At 49.0% G+C, this 15,093-nt stretch overlaps 4 protein-coding genes across 4 annotated transcripts; 3 read left to right on the top strand and 1 right to left on the bottom strand.

The window, feature by feature from the left end:
• The first annotated feature begins 2,296 nt into the window (after positions 1–2,296).
• FOBCDRAFT_289969 (uncharacterized protein) lies at positions 2,297–4,184 on the top strand. Its single transcript, XM_031176138.3, has 3 exons — positions 2,297–2,983; positions 3,031–3,168; positions 3,219–4,184. Exons 1-3 carry the CDS (start codon positions 2,331–2,333, stop codon positions 3,949–3,951), a joined length of 1,524 nt encoding a protein of 507 aa, XP_031047271.2. The 5' UTR covers positions 2,297–2,330; the 3' UTR covers positions 3,952–4,184.
• Positions 4,185–6,945: 2,761 nt separating this feature from the next.
• On the top strand, positions 6,946–8,148 carry FOBCDRAFT_21753 (Rox3 mediator complex subunit-domain-containing protein). Its single transcript, XM_054703781.2, has one exon. The coding sequence runs from the start codon at positions 7,050–7,052 to the stop codon at positions 8,082–8,084; it is 1,035 nt and encodes a 344-aa protein (XP_054559756.1). The 5' UTR covers positions 6,946–7,049; the 3' UTR covers positions 8,085–8,148.
• Positions 8,149–9,375: 1,227 nt separating this feature from the next.
• On the top strand, positions 9,376–10,017 carry FOBCDRAFT_198535 (uncharacterized protein; the record flags this gene model as incomplete). The annotated part of the gene is made up of 1 exon (XM_059608921.1): positions 9,376–10,017. The coding sequence occupies one exon, from the start codon at positions 9,376–9,378 to the stop codon at positions 10,015–10,017; it is 642 nt and encodes a 213-aa protein (XP_059466942.1).
• A 134-nt stretch (positions 10,018–10,151) lies between these two features.
• On the bottom strand, positions 10,152–13,934 carry FOBCDRAFT_21743 (fungal-specific transcription factor domain-containing protein). The gene is made up of 6 exons (XM_031176135.3): positions 13,322–13,934; positions 13,124–13,251; positions 13,007–13,071; positions 12,581–12,943; positions 11,293–12,529; positions 10,152–11,242 (listed from the first exon to the last, which is right to left on the bottom strand). The coding sequence occupies exons 1-6, from the start codon at positions 13,502–13,504 to the stop codon at positions 10,540–10,542; spliced, it is 2,679 nt and encodes an 892-aa protein (XP_031047268.3). The 5' UTR covers positions 13,505–13,934; the 3' UTR covers positions 10,152–10,539.
• Between the last annotated feature and the right edge of the window lie 1,159 nt (positions 13,935–15,093).

The following is a 15,093-nucleotide window of genomic DNA, read 5'->3' as shown; positions in this document are numbered from 1 at the left end:
ATGTTTGCTCGAGCGCAGACGGAACGGGCACCAACAATGAAGTCGTTCCATGTACGGATACCCGCGAGTCAATGCAACCGCTACCACTCCCACATTCCTTTAGCAGTACAGATGATCGCCTGTGACAACTAGAGGAGCGACAAAACATCCCACCGGTCTTACCCGCACAATCCACAAGTCAATCAAGGGTTCATTGTTAGCCACCAGAAATAGAATCTTCCTGAGCCCCTCGACAGGATCCCCAAGGCTCAAGAGAGGCTCTGTTACCCGCGACATCATATGGCTTTACTGTTGTCTCCCTTCGAGCACCGGAGACTTCGATATGCCTGTAACATTTGCCATTGTCTGTCAAAGTCTGCCACAGTGCCACCCCTCTCATCAGGGTGGCCCTACACCGCACTGCATGTACGTATGTATACGTACGCAGTAATTTCTGGATTGATCCTGTCATTCTGCTTTCACCCCTGGCCAGGACTCCAAGTGCCGTCCTAACAATAACGTTTCCATGGATTGTTTGGCGGAGTTTCTGAACTTTTGTTGCTCATCGTCCCCACAATCTCGAACTTGGAACAGAAACACAAGGGGTTCAGCTCAGTCATCTGTCAGACTTGGCTGGAGAAGGTCGAAACAAGCCCAGCCACAAACTACATATGACAGCCTCTAGCTGATTCTTGCCCTACTTGCGAATGCCTCCTAGGCGGCCATTTCGACCGCCTTCAACAATGTCTTGACTCTTATCTCTGATCTGGCCAGACCAGCGACGGATGCGTTGTTTTGATACCTTGTCTCGCCTCACCTCGCTTCACCATCACACGGCCCAGCCTTGCACGCGCCTTGTTACATATCTCACAGGGTAGAGGACGATCATCCTTACGATCTCCCCATTATTCATCCACTTTCTTCCTGTAACAATACGTATAAGCCTTCTTGGCCAATGGTCCCTCATCTCATCATGACCGTGTCTTTCATTCAACACACGTCCTTGCCTCCCGCCCAAATATGCTTTTCCCATGAAATACCCCTGCAATCTTGGAGGGCCAGTCAGATCCTGGAGAAGATTACACGTACATCCTACCCACAGTGCAGCATTGCACCCCTCTACACCCCTGTCAAGACTCTATTGGCTCGTTCCCGCACAAGCCGCGACAACGGTTATGCGCAACATGCACTAAAGCCGCAACGTCGACGCAGATTCAGAAAATTCAATAACAATTTCAGAGAAAACCTAGCCCGGCACTGCACCCTTGATTCATCCTTGTGGTTCTTTGTAACTTGCATCTTCGCTGACTGTATTAATTACGTCCAGGTCTCATCACGAACAACAGCATCTATACCTCAGCACCTCAACAGATACCGTGTGGATGCTCTAATCTGGTGTCGTTCTCGACACATGTCACTATCCATCGTGTCAGGCCCAGTTCGTCGCCAATATGCCATAAGCAAGCTCATGAATCAGCTCGAAAGCTTGTTTCTGCTGTCCTAGCATACGTATGTAGTAGTAAAGAGTGGGATAAGTATCTCCGATATGGAACCCTGGCCCGTGAATATGCAGCACCAGAGAGCTCAGACATGCAACGGATCGCTCGTTCAACTCTCCGCCAGACAGCATCAGATATTAACCCCACCTCTTGTTAGTCGTTGGTGTTCACTCCTGGCGCAGACCCATGGGTGCGTGGGCAAGCACCACACTTTTTGCTTTCTTATTCTACACCTTCCATGACAGGGGAAGTCCTCGAAATATGGTGACCTTGCTCGACCCCCCTGGGCAAGGACATGGCAGTGACGGCTTCATTCGTCTGACTCCACCATAAGGCGTGTTTTGACTTGCCAGCTTGGATTCATATATCCATCCCCAGCCCAGCGTCAATGTGAACAACATTCTGGATATCACTCCTTCCGATCGAAGACATATCAACTCTATCTTTCTCCAGGTTGCGGTTTATGTTCTTATCCATTCTTTTCATTCCCCAGACTACAGGTTCCAGAGTCTTTCGTTTAAATCATCACCATTTCGTTTCGTCCCCAGGATACGATATCTGTTTCGTCGTACCTATTTTAGGATCACCTCTTCTTCACATTCCTTTTCTTCTAATCCAGTGATAATCTGCTACATGCTGACTCGCCGCTAAGCTATCACGCCCTTGTTCATCCTTCCGTTGCCATCTCGGAAGTGGTTTCAACCTTTCTGCAGCAGGCCGACCCGTCCGTGAAAGCAAGACAGAAACATTGGAGGGGCACTGTGTTAGTGTACCTGTCTAGCTACACTCGTCGGTCTCACGACCATTCTTCTCATTTAAGTTGGGCTTATCCCCCTTCAACATATCGTCCAAATGCTTGTCACAAGGCAGTACGAAACAGAACATAGCCGTTGGCCATTCAGCAGATACGAAGCATCTCTTACTTCGACAAGCCCTCGCATGTCTAATCCTTACGATGTCAATGTCGAGCTGCCGGCCCCTACGAGCTGGCAAGCACACAATCCAACTACTTCCCACAGTGGTAGTGGACCTGCACAGCAACATCAATCACGGAACGAAGCCTCAAGACTTTCCCTAATGCACCACCCAGCAGAAAACAGAGGCAATGCTCTGGGAATTCACATGAGGCCCGGGGCGACTCAGATGTACTCACCCCATCTCCAGACGATAGACCGAGGTGGGATGTCGTTGCCAGGGCCCAGAGACTCGGTCCTTCAAAATGATAGCTACGGGATGAAACCCAGTGCCGCAGATATGGAGGACGTGATTAGTTCAGGGCTGATCAGCACCTCAAAAACAGCCACTAATAGTACTTTCGTGCCACCAAGTCGCCAAACAAACGACGTCTCATCCACTCAATCCAGCCAAGGAGCAAGAATCGGCTCGCCACAGGATGAAGAGGAGGACGACCTCGATGATGACGATATGCTTGACGGGGAGGGAGAGCATTCAGCCCAAACTCCGGCAGAAAGGGCGGCTGCTCGACGCAAGATGAAGCGATTCAGGTCAGTGTACTCGTTGCTCGTTCCAAGGCAAGAGCTTATTGGTTTAGACTCACCCACCAGCAAACACGGTTCCTTATGAGTGAGTTCGCAAAACAGCCTCATCCAGATGCGGCACACCGTGAGCGGCTCTCACGGGAGATTCCTGGCCTCAGTTCGCGCCAGGTCCAAGTTTGGTTCCAGAACAGGTAATCATCACATAAATTGTCAGCATAGTCCTCGCTAACCCGTGTGACAGACGTGCCAAAATCAAGCGGCTGAATGCTGATGATCGCGATCGTATGATAAAGATGAGAGCAGTCCCTGAGGGATTTGACAATGTCCAGGCCCTCCATTCCCCCTACGGGGCAGTCCATGGCATGAATGCTCCTATGCCCTCACCAGGACACTTCAATACACAATCGTATGCCCAGCACATGATAAGACCCTTGATCGTCGACGGACGAAGGCATGATACAAGCGAACATGCTTCTCCGACCGTAATGACCCCAGGATTTGGTGGGATGGGGTACAGCCCCGCCGGTAGTTTGACAAGCTCAGGTCTTGCATCGCCGCTTTCACCAGCTCCGAGTGACCGATATCCCTATGGCGGCCACTTCACAGCCCCCCTTACAGGCAGCCCGAGAACATCGCACCCATTTGCGCAACACCATGGGCCTGGAACTCCTGTTGAAATTCATCGATCGAGCCCCCAGCCCATCCCGCCTCCTCTGCTTCGCGACCCCCTCTGCAGGGCCAGATCGGAATCCTCACAGTCGCCGCTGCGACCCAATATGCCATGGAAAGGGGATGCAGGTGACTATTCCTACAGGGGGACAAACACAAGCCCGAACCTCTCAGACCGACACCCATCTATCTACCACCCTGCACCGCTCAGCAACCCCTCTATTGCCATGAGTGGCTACGATGCAAACTCAGTTCCCGGCTCCAGGGCTCCTCCCGAGAACCAAGTTCACCGAACAGAAATTTGATGACCATCGATGGGGAGCCCGTGGCCATTGTACTCCAATAGCCAAGCCCTAGCCTGGCAGCTCCAAGTTGCCGACGCTTCAAACAGCTTGTGGACAAATTCTGCAGGATGTTGTTACTATAGGCCTAGCCCATATGCCGTCTGGGATCCCTCATAAGGGAGTATATATTTCTCCTTCATACTGTTCGATTTGGCCTTCATTCCTTTTATTTCCTGCTGTTATCTGTTTAATTCTTTTATCTCTTTTTTTTTCTTCTTTTTTTTCTTCTTTTTTTTCTTTTTTTTTTTCCCTCTCTCTCTCTTTTTGGTCTGCATTGTGAAGTGCACCAGGTGCATCAGGGCGTATAATGTTTTATCTTAGAATTGATGATTTCGGTATCTGGTAATGATCATGACCCTTTCTTATGTTCAGGGAGTAAGTCAAATGGCATGATGATGAACATCTAAAGCTGGGATTTAGTGAAAAGTGGAGGGCGCAATCATCGGTGGCAATCGGCGCAATTATTGTTCTGGTTTGGCTTTTGGCAGACTGGTTTCTGTTCCCTTTTCAGGTTGGTTGAGCAAGTTGATACTAAGTATTTAGTTTGCTAGATCGGCGTCGGCCCAGGTGGCATAACCGTTGACAGCTTGTTCCAAAGAATAAAAACCAATTTCAAGGAATAATCATCTTATAATGATATCTGATCAATGTCCTCGTTAAGCAATGAGACATCTCTCAGAACCCTATTAGTATATGTTATTTCAGAACCTACCTTCCGGTCACAAACACTAGTAAATTCAGGCCAGTCGCACTCAAACTGCTAAGGCGAGGCAATAACATGCTGCATAACAAAGAGATTTAGGCAAACTATTATAAGCTTAATGGGCTCTTTAACAAGTTTATTACTGGCATCCTTTGTTAAGATCTGAAGTTTTCTTGCTTGCTCCTTGAGGGCGAGGACAATTGCTAATAATTATAGCAATGCCACGAAGCAATAACATGTTTAAAAAAATCAAATCTTGCATTACAGAAAGAATTAATATCCCTTACCAATATGTAGTGATAATCTGAGATCTAGCAGATGCTAACAATTAGCCTTCCTTCAATTTCTGAATAGAACCCTGGATACTAATGCAAGCTCTTTAAGGTCAGGCAAGCCAGTTTTCCTAACAGCAGCCAGGCGGTTATCAATGATGGTCGACATCGAACTGAAAACAACAGACAAGGCTACTAGGTTTACCAGATGTTGGGTGTCATCACGGTACCGATAGCATGAACCAGATCATTATCGGAACTTACATGGGAGAAGTTGAAGGTGAACAGATAGAAGAGTGATTCACACCGCGCACGATATCACGGGCAATGGACCAATGGGTCTTTCTTGTTGTCTTTGATACAGGGCAATAAATGACCCAAAGGGTGAGGATATGTCACTTGCATCAGGTCATCATCGCATCATGGTAGCCGCACAAGGGGCCCTCGTGATGATGGTTTTAGGCAAGGTTACTGAAGTGTGCTCTCGACCACATATCCCAAGGTGTTACAGCAGGGTAGGATCGAGCAAGCTGACGGTTGTTGAGGGATGGTGGTGGTCTTGTTTGTATGAAAGAAGAGGGAAAAAATTTGGCGGTTTGAACAAGATCTTATCGACGCGATTTAGTCACGTGATATGATCATCCACCAGCTCCCCTTTCTGGGTGACGGGCCGGAGTGGAGATACGACAGCATCATTATCTTGAACAACACCAAAAGCCTTTTAAAATATCCAACTGTTGGTTCCCTCAACACTACCAAGCTTCAGGGAGCAAGAGAACTTTTGGCATCCATGTAATCACGGTGCTAACAATAACTAGTCTAAAGACCTACTAAGTCATATGAAAGTTACCTAAATCTTTATCGCTTAGGATATCGGTTCATTAATTACTAATAATTCTACGGTCAGTTTGTTATAAACATAGTTTCTGCTTAAGTGAATAGAGTTTCTTTCTACTGGCTGATGAACTGTCAGCGAAAAGGCTCTTGTACAGCGTGCACGAATCTTTGCTCATGGACATCTACTCAAGTTTGAGAGTTTCAAGCTCTTTAGTTGGTCATGCGATATGTTTGCACTCATTGGACCTGATTAAGATGGCCAGTTCAATTATCTCCATATAGTAACGTTCTTCGGACTTGAGATTCTGTTTAGACATCTATATTACTGACCTAGTGCTCTGTTGAGCTGCCTTGATCCAACCTCTTACCTGCTTGTTACTACCTTAATAGTGTTAGCTACAGAAAGAACAAGATGGACAAAGACCAAAGGGACCACAAACTTGTCAGGATGATGTTGCTTTGTTCGAATTGATATAGACTAACTCACAATCTGACATTGGAACTCAAAAGTGGTATGCCCCAACACAGTTCACAGGCTGAGACGTGATTCGGTGTCACCGTCTTTGTGGAGCTGAATGCGACAGTGCAGGAGTCAAGCCAATGAATGGTTGCGATCACTCGGGCAGGAAGGCTGTACGTTCTTTTGTCTTTGTTCTGGCTGCCAGGTTCAGGCCAGCAGCCACTCAGATTAGCGGAAGATAGTACCGAGAAGTGGTCAGTGAGCCGAAAGGCCACTGAAAGGGCCCCTAGTTTAGCCAGTGAACAGCCTGGGAACAGCGGCCAGCCCGCCTGGCAGGTTCCTGTCTCCAGCCGTTTTCCTGACGGGACTGACAACCGACAGACCCACCTCACCAGAATGCCTTGTCTTTCAGGCTCAAATCACCCTCTGCCTCTCCCTCATTCCAAACACTCCACACAGTCCACACCTCACCTCTCGCCCCCGACCCTGATTCAACCTCTGACATCCTAACCCAACATCGCCCTATTCGACGCCAAAACCCTCGCTCTGCGCCAGCGACATTCGCCCATTTCTCCTAAAAAAATCGTCGATTCCTTTCCTCGAACTCTGCAAAGACCACTGCAAAACTATTATCTGCCCGCGCCGCGCCGGCTCCGCTCACCGAGTCCCGAGGAAAACCCAGTGCAGTGCATGACGTTCGGCTGAAGAGAGAAGCGGAGCGCAGCGACTCTCGGTCGACGACCGGCGCGACTCTCGCCCACAAATCTCCCTTGCGGAGTCGTCCACGATGTCGTTCCATCCTCAGACTCCCCAGAGCCCATCGCAATTCTCCTCCGGGACCTCGGAGCCCGTGTTAAGCGTGACAACCTCAATGACCTCCACAGCCACGCCAACCACCTTGCCGACTCCCGCCCACAGCGTCACTGGAAGCGCCCATCACGACCTTGCAATGACCGACGACTCTCCCCACAAGCGGAAGCGCTCTGTGGATGACAGCGGCGACCGCGAGCAGAAGAAGGTTCACACCGAGGAAAGCAAGCTGGGCATTGAGGACCTGCATCTCGATGTGGGGAAGAAATACCTTCTTTGCCAGACTCCTCATCCAGAATCATTACCGCGCGTCTCGGAAGATCTTTATGACATGTTCAACCTCAGTGGGCTCGCCGCCGAAGTAGCCCGGGAGAAGCCAAACGGAGAAAAGAACGCATTACGTTCATCTTACACAGGCCATATGAAGAACTTAGGTATTGCTGGCAACTGGAAAGTGCGAGTAACAGACAAGGACTCTAACACCGAGAAACCTGACTTTTTCGACATCCTGCACATGCCCGATGAGGATTGGGACAACACGATAGTTAAGGGTCAAAACATCAAACACGGGCTATCACAAGCAAGTCTCTCCGCCCTCGGACGAGCAGTCACCATGGCCAAGGGACCTATAGGCAAGAAGGACTGGGACATCTCAAGATTAGGACTTCAGTCACCCGGCCTGGATTCAAAGCAAACTTCATCGGCGAGACCCACCGCTCCCAACACTCCGCTCAACGTACCTGGCGCAGTAGGACGACTAAAGGCTCAGGGGCCCTCAGCAAACGATCCCAACCGACCAAAGCGTAACGTGAAGAAGCGAACATATGGTGATAGCAGTTTCGAGGGCTATGGTGAAGGTTACCCTGACGATGACACAGCCGTGGAAGGAGGCTACTCAACGGGAGAGGGAGAGGGCGGCCAGAAGCGACGCAAGAAGAACCCGGGAAACACCTCGCCATACCCGAGTGCTATGCGCCAGCAAAGCTACGGCCCTGGCATGGTGGGCGCATGAAATATCTTGACGGTAGATGCCCAGTCATGTCTCATGTTTCACGACTTGTATACACACTATGAAACGATTCCAACAGGCTCTTGTTCCCTGGGTCTCGTACACGCCACACAAACAAAAAAATCTCGGTGCTACTTGCTTTGACAGCCTCCTCGGCTTTTAATCTTCAATCTTGGGGTTTCATTTTTTTCTGCATTCTGAGGGGACGGACACACGACATGTGCGTCCCAACGAGCATGGCGTTTGGGCAAAGGAGAGAGGCGGCATATGGGTAAGGTTGGCCGGTCACTCGGGGGTAGGGGAGGCATGTTTCCACGTTTCTTATTTCTCTCAAAAGACGACACGGCCTAGCACGAGGGGCGCGGACACTGGGCAGTGGTGATAACAATAGTCAGGGCTTGGGCAAGATACTAGAAGGTTTAGGTATAATTTTTGACCTGTTTATGCCATTTCACCTTGTACCAAATGAAGTTGTTGACTATCTCAACATCAATGGGCGGATACAACAGTAAAGTCAGGCATGCACTGCAACAATAACGCAATAGGTATCGAATACATTATATGGCGTGCACGATGCATAACGCCAAAAGAAGGAGAAGAAAACAGAAACATAGATAAGTTGAGCATCATAGGTAATCCACAACAGAGTATGCATTTGCTGGCCCCCAGGAGATGATCCTAAGAGACAAAACTTTCTTTGAAGAGTTTAGGATATTTAGGATATAAACTTAGGATATTTAGGGTAGGCTTAGGATACTCTACGATAAGTTCGATGGAGCGGGTGGCGTCAACCAAATACAAATGTATAATGATGGAACCGATACGAGGCCGCATATTCTCTCATATAATTTACATATAAAATCAAGCAATTACTCGCAAGAAACCAAGCGGCCTTATATTTAGTACTGTACTATCTACAATTGGGCATGTCTCCTTCTGAAGCCTACAGAGATCCTAAGTTTAGGGTCTTTAGATTCCCAAATTCCTTCCACTCGCACCACACTGTCACGTCCCAATTCCTCATCCTTCAACATCACCAGATCTTCAAGCTTCCCTTACTTGATGTCTTCGCATGATGTCAACTTATGATGTGGTTATCTGTAGCCACGGATGCTTATCATCTCAATACAGAAAGACTGTAAAAACTCCATCGGTCGCTAGCTCACCTTCATGGACTAGAGGTTGCCCGACGCCACGATGAGCATCGTTACCGATTTTCCGCATCGACCTCTACACTCTGGCCTCTACGAGCAAGAAGGCAAGATGATATCAACTATGATCATCGACGAATGACATGCGGCAAAGAAGGAGAATACGCAACTCAACCAAGCCATTCGTTGGTAGAAGTACGGGCATGCATTTCATGCTCACCGGAGCACCGGTTTTCAACACATGGTGTGGCATCGCTGGTCAGCTTATGCTACTCCCTAATGGAGGCCCATTTGTAAACCTCAAACACCACAGCAAGCTTGTCGACAGCCCTGCTTCTAGTCAGTCGAACACGCCCAGTAAGAAAGAATCAGCGATCTTGAAGATGATTCTGGCGTCGATGACAGCCGGGAGACCCAAAGAGATCCTGCAACTGCCACCAATCCGATATCACGAAATGAGAGCCAGCACTCAGGCCGAGCCATTTTCTATCATCGGGATCGAGGCCTGGACTACAGAGGGACAACATCTCCTTCGATACGCCAGGCATAAAAGCAAAAGAAGACTCGCGTTCATGGGATTGGCTTGGTTACAAAAAGCACAGACAGAGGCAAAAGGATCACTTCTTCGCATTGCCACTAACATCGCCGATGGCCTCCCAGCTGACAACATGCCTTCGATAAAACAGATACAGCCACGGCGTTGCCTTGGGGTTTTATTTAAAGAAGACCTCAAACAGCTGAACAGCTACATCAAAGGCGAGATTCAGGAAAAGAGGAATAGGTAGCAAAGTTTACACCCAGGCCCCAATATAGCAGCAATCAACGCTCATCTTGGTACAGATTGGGGCCTCATCCATCATCAACACTAAAAAAGAAGAGGAAGAAAACTCCAAAAGACCACTCTCCGAGAGGAGCAAAACCCAGATCACATACTCCGTACAAATATCTTCAGTTACGATGCAGGAGGCGATAACAAGGAAGAAGACCTCAGCCTAGAGGGCGACGGGAGTGAGGAGGACGAGCCAAACTTCAAGCAGGGAGGTCGTGTTTCATCAGGTTGACCGTACGCAAAGATATTTGACCGTCAACACTTATCGCTTGCTAATCTTCGTATGTATCCCGCGCAAATAAAAAGAAACAGATCTAGGTAGTTACTTGAAAGGGGAAAAAAACCGATACTCGCTCATCTTCCAAGCCTTGTATGTAGTATCATTGCGCATATCTCATTATATCCAGCCATTACATCCTCTCACAACATGATATACATGCATCTCAAAATGCATTGCCACCCACTACTCTCATATCCTTTAACAATTGTTACAGTCCTCTCCAAAGTTGCCGTTCTCAACTGTTGGGTATGCGCCAGTAGTCATCTCGGCCCAGCTCCAATCTAGTGTCATTGGCAGAGAGAACAGGTCTTGCGGAAGAAGGGGCTGCTGGAATGCCGCCACTGGAATCTGCGGAGATGAATTCATGTTTGTGTCGCCATAATTCATTGAGTCAAAGTCGCCCGACTGAGGCACCGGGAACTCTTGAGGCCAGCCAGCTGACATTGCTGAAGGAGAAGGGTCGTTCATTGGACTACCCATGGAGAACTGTCCCATTGAGGCACCGTTCTGGGGAGGCGATAACTGGGCTTGTGATGATCTTCTCTGAGAATTAGAAGACACTGAAGTAGTTGTTGCTGATTCTGCAGTGCTCGACTGTCGAGCCGTGGCCGTAGTAGCGTTGGCAGATGATTTATTTGTATCCTGGGTCTTACGCTTGCGTCGAGAAGACTGTTCCTTTTCAGCCTTGTCGATTACAGCCTTTGCTATACGCTCAAACTCGGCACATATACCGAGCATTCGATGCACACCGCCCTGTTCAGCCTCCTGTCCAAGCATGGAGAGGAAGGTGACCACAATGTTCATGAGTCGGGTGTCTGACTTTGCTCGGGGATCGAGTGGGTTCTGTAAGATATTTCCAAACAGCGTCACCAGTGCAGAAACAGGAAAATAGAGAATCATCCTGAAAGTGATGTTAGTGTATCGCTAGTATGATGAGAGTTCGAAACCTACCAAACGCAGGCAAAATCGCCTTGGGGCACATATTTTAGCAACGAGACAGAAGCTCGTGCTGCAGCCGTGCATAGTGCTGCAGAAGAAAACACCCGCGGGTTTAGTGGTCGGGCATTCAGACCTTGAATGGCATAATTGGCCAGCCGACTGGTCCAGAGTCCATGCGCAACTGACATGCGATGGATGGTTGTCAGGCAGTTATAATAGGTAAGATGCAACATGACAACGTGAAGAATCAGAGGAGTGTGCGAGGCATTGATGTCGTGCTCGGGCCGATAGTCAATCGGGATGCGATCCTTCCATTCTTCCAACTTGTGATCCAGCTCGCCAATGGTATGGAGTAGCTCACCATCTGATTGCTTTGTAGCTTGAACAGAGTACAGCCTCTTATAGACTTCACTCTCGATAGTGGCAAACTCACACATAGCCCGGAAGAGATTCATCTTACCCTTGCCATCTGCCAAGGGGATATTGCCAATGTTGTCCTCCGGGTCAGCATCCGGAAGCTCAACGTTCATGTCGTCATCGTCCTGGGCAGGTGGACGACCGGCTCGGAGGCAGAGATCTTTGTCTAGCATATACGCGATCCAAAAGACTCTCTTCCGTTGCTCGATCTCTATGGGGTTCAGGTTGAATCCCGTCCCGCGCTTATGGAGCCCGATACTGTGCGCCAGGCGCATGGCTGCTGAGACCAGCAGCAAAGTGGGCTGAGGGTTTGGCGTTCCTTGTAAGAACAAAGCCATACCAAGAAGGGCTTGGACACTCAACAAATCGGTGTTGCGCATAGTCAGCTCGGGAAACACTCCGATGGCATTCTTCAGGTGACCCCATGCCTTTTCGTCCTCATCCTGTGGCACCAGATTGCTCATGACTCGCAAACGATGGGCAATCGCGAGGGCACAGTTGAGACTGGCCCACCATCCAGAGCCTTGGTAAGGGTCTGATGAGTATTGAAGGTGTACTAGGTGCATGAATGTCGGCCGATGAAATAGAGGGAAGATGCAATTGAAGTTGTCGAAGAAGTCCTGGAGAAGTGAAAGTGCCTCAGGCTTGGGAGGCAAAGGCCGGAAGATGGGTCGTTGGAATAGGTCGCCAAAGACTTCAGGTTTCCAATTAGTCCATTTGTGGTCATCGACAGATATATCCGATATGGTCCGTTGAAAAGAATCATCCCCTGTTTTCGAATTCACCCACGAAACTCCCTTTGGTGAAAATATGGAGAAGCCAGATGACGACCCTGCAGCTTGTCAGTAAGGGGTGTTCATACAGATATAGTCTAGTAACTCACCAATGTATCTGGTCTCTCCAAAATTATTTGTTACTAAAGAACACATCAACTCTGAAAGAGCCTCCACTTCTTCCTGATCTTCCTGTTTGATCTCTTCCACATTCGCAGCTGGTGCCGGAGCTGTTGATGGAGCTGTCGACGGAGCTGGTGTTGCTGATTTGCGTTTATCATCCTTGGGCGAGGTAAGTGAGCTTTGAGGGGTCATCTCGCCCCCATCTGCAGCAGCCGATGGGCCGGATGTCGATTGAGATGGTGAGTTAGGGTTGGATGCCGCAGGCATTGACACCTGTCTCGACTTCTCTTGTCGTTCCAGTAACCTTTTCTCTAACGCGCCAAGGTCATCATCATCTTCGTCAAGGAGGCCTGTATATAGAAGGTCAGTATGATGCGGTCGTGTCAGTAAAGAAAATTCTTCAAACCACTTACCAGAAAGTCTCAAAAGATGCTCCATACGGTTCAGCCGGTTCTCAAGTCCCTCGATGTACTTGGCACTTCAAATCTGTCAGCAACCACATGATTTCGCAATGAGGTGAAAGGTCATACCCTTTAGGAGGAGCACGCTTCTTCTCAACTTGCGTGAAGACACACTCAGTCTTATAGTTGATACAGTGAGTACAAGAAGGCATCTTGCCGTCACACTTGATCTTTTTCTTCCGGCACATATCACAGGCCTGTTGGAGTTCCGATCAGCACACAATACTCTTAAGCCGGCTGCGCCGGGATCTATCCTAGGTCCCATACCCTAGCGATTCTCCTTCTCTTGGGGTCATTTGCATCTTCAAGCAACATAGCCGAGTCATTGAACATCTGCGCAGCAATCTCTGGGGGCAACTGCGGTATGCCATCGTAACCACCAAAAACCTGCGGCGGATGATTCATGATCGGCGGGGCCATGCCCGGGACCTGAAAGCCCATATGGTCCATCTTGTTCGAAGTGAAAGGGTTTCCTGATTAAAATAGTCTGTTGAAGTGGGAGTATCGCGTTTCGAGGTTCGCAAAGCGGCGGTCCCGTGGTTCAATTCAGTGGCAATGAGTCGTCGCCTTGCGACACGAGAGTTGGAATGCGACAAGCAACCGTTATAGTGCGATAGGCTGGGCTGTGAGAGTCTCAGTCACGGTGAGATCATCTGTGCGATACGGAGAGTGGGAGCTGGAGCTGGAGCTGAAGCCGGAGCTGTGGAGTGAAGAATATTTTGTTGGTTGGGGTAAATCGTAGATCGGAGCCCACGGATCACTAATAGTTATTAAGGTATGATAATTCAGACAAGGAGCAAGGAGACGGAGTCGAGAAGGAAGAAGCCGAGGTGGGCGATTTGGAGGCGCCGGTGCGCTAAAAAGCTCCCAGACCAGGTCAAGTCTGTGGTCGACTAACGTTAGCTTGGTTAAGACCCGATTCTATGACTATCACTGTCCGACTGAGGCGGAGATGGAGTGGGGTGGCGGAGTTTGGTTGGTTTTGTCTTGGTGTGAACTCCTCTGGCGGGTACTGACTGAGCAGCGAAGTGAGTGTACAGTACTGTATCAGTAAGTAGTGGTCGACTGTCAAGTCACGACGGCGATGAGGGTGAAGATAATGATTGAATTCAAATCCAAGTCTACGTCGCCAGATCGTGGTGTTGACGAAATTTTCATTCTTCCGAGTCAACCGGCAATGACAAATTCAAAGCATAAACCGGCAAGTCAAGTATCCGTTAGCATTTGCAACTGGAACTGGAACCTGCTACAGTTGCCAATTGGTACCTTGCTAACCTCAGCTTGGACCGGTGAGACAAGAGAAGTCGCAGGGAAGGCAAGGACTCAATGCGCGGGTATTTGTTTCGAATCCGGGAACGAGGAAAGGAAGGTAGGTACCTACCTGCCACTCCTGGTGCATGAAGACCTGAGACCCTCAATCAGTGGAGGGGAGGGTGTTGAAAAATAACTGACCAAAGAGTGTGCTAAGTTTGTCACAAATCATCCTGGGCTTGTCCAAGTATTTCTTCCACTGAGAATGAGGTCTCGAGACTTCTTACTAGGAGGTACGCACATGCCCTAACTGCCATCGAGCATCAAGGCGAGGCCGCCGGCAGTCGTCATTACACGTTCCCTTCAATAGCTCATGGCGATGTCATTGGCTTCAGCCAATCACTCTAGAATAGGCTCTATGAGATGCTCTACTGTAGCCGCAGATCAGCTGAATAAACAATCAATTTGGTAGTTCTCTGCTGCAAGCAATGATATGATGTACAGATTTGTAAACACAACTTCCGCCTCTGCAGCAAATGATCGTCATAGGACCCCTGGCTCTACGGCAGTCAATTTTAACTGCTGAAGGCCTCCACTGTATTTCGTCTCTGCTCTTGGCGATGGGTCGCTGAGAATAGCCCACTGTTTATAGAACAGGGTACATGACCCGGAATCCTTCTCTGGATGGATCAAGTCTCCATGTATACAGCCTTTGCTTGCATGCTATAACATCTTACTATAACGCAATTCTGAACTTGGGCATCGCTCGATCGGCACTTCGTGGGTCT

Source organism: Fusarium oxysporum, chromosome III, assembly GCF_013085055.1.
Source record: "Fusarium oxysporum Fo47 chromosome III, complete sequence".
NCBI lineage: Eukaryota > Fungi > Ascomycota > Sordariomycetes > Hypocreales > Nectriaceae > Fusarium > Fusarium oxysporum.
The sequence above is the reverse complement of the archived record's forward strand: the minus strand, read 5'-3'. Positions and strand labels throughout refer to the sequence as shown.

Excerpts from the sequence above, each read along its gene's own strand:
- FOBCDRAFT_289969 (XM_031176138.3), top strand. The coding sequence starts at position 2,331 with ATGCTTGTCACAAGGCAGTACGAAACAGAACATAGCCGTTGGCCATTC. Across the intron at positions 2,984-3,030 it reads CGCAAGATGAAGCGATTCAG|ACTCACCCACCAGCAAACAC; the intron begins GTCAGTGTACTC and ends TTATTGGTTTAG. Across the intron at positions 3,169-3,218 it reads CAAGTTTGGTTCCAGAACAG|ACGTGCCAAAATCAAGCGGC; the intron begins GTAATCATCACA and ends CCCGTGTGACAG.
- FOBCDRAFT_21753 (XM_054703781.2), top strand. The coding sequence starts at position 7,050 with ATGTCGTTCCATCCTCAGACTCCCCAGAGCCCATCGCAATTCTCCTCC.
- FOBCDRAFT_21743 (XM_031176135.3), bottom strand. The coding sequence starts at position 13,504 with ATGGACCATATGGGCTTTCAGGTCCCGGGCATGGCCCCGCCGATCATG. Across the intron at positions 12,944-13,006 it reads GCATCTTTTGAGACTTTCTG|GCCTCCTTGACGAAGATGAT; the intron begins GTAAGTGGTTTG and ends TTCTATATACAG. Across the intron at positions 12,530-12,580 it reads TGGAGAGACCAGATACATTG|GGTCGTCATCTGGCTTCTCC; the intron begins GTGAGTTACTAG and ends GACAAGCTGCAG.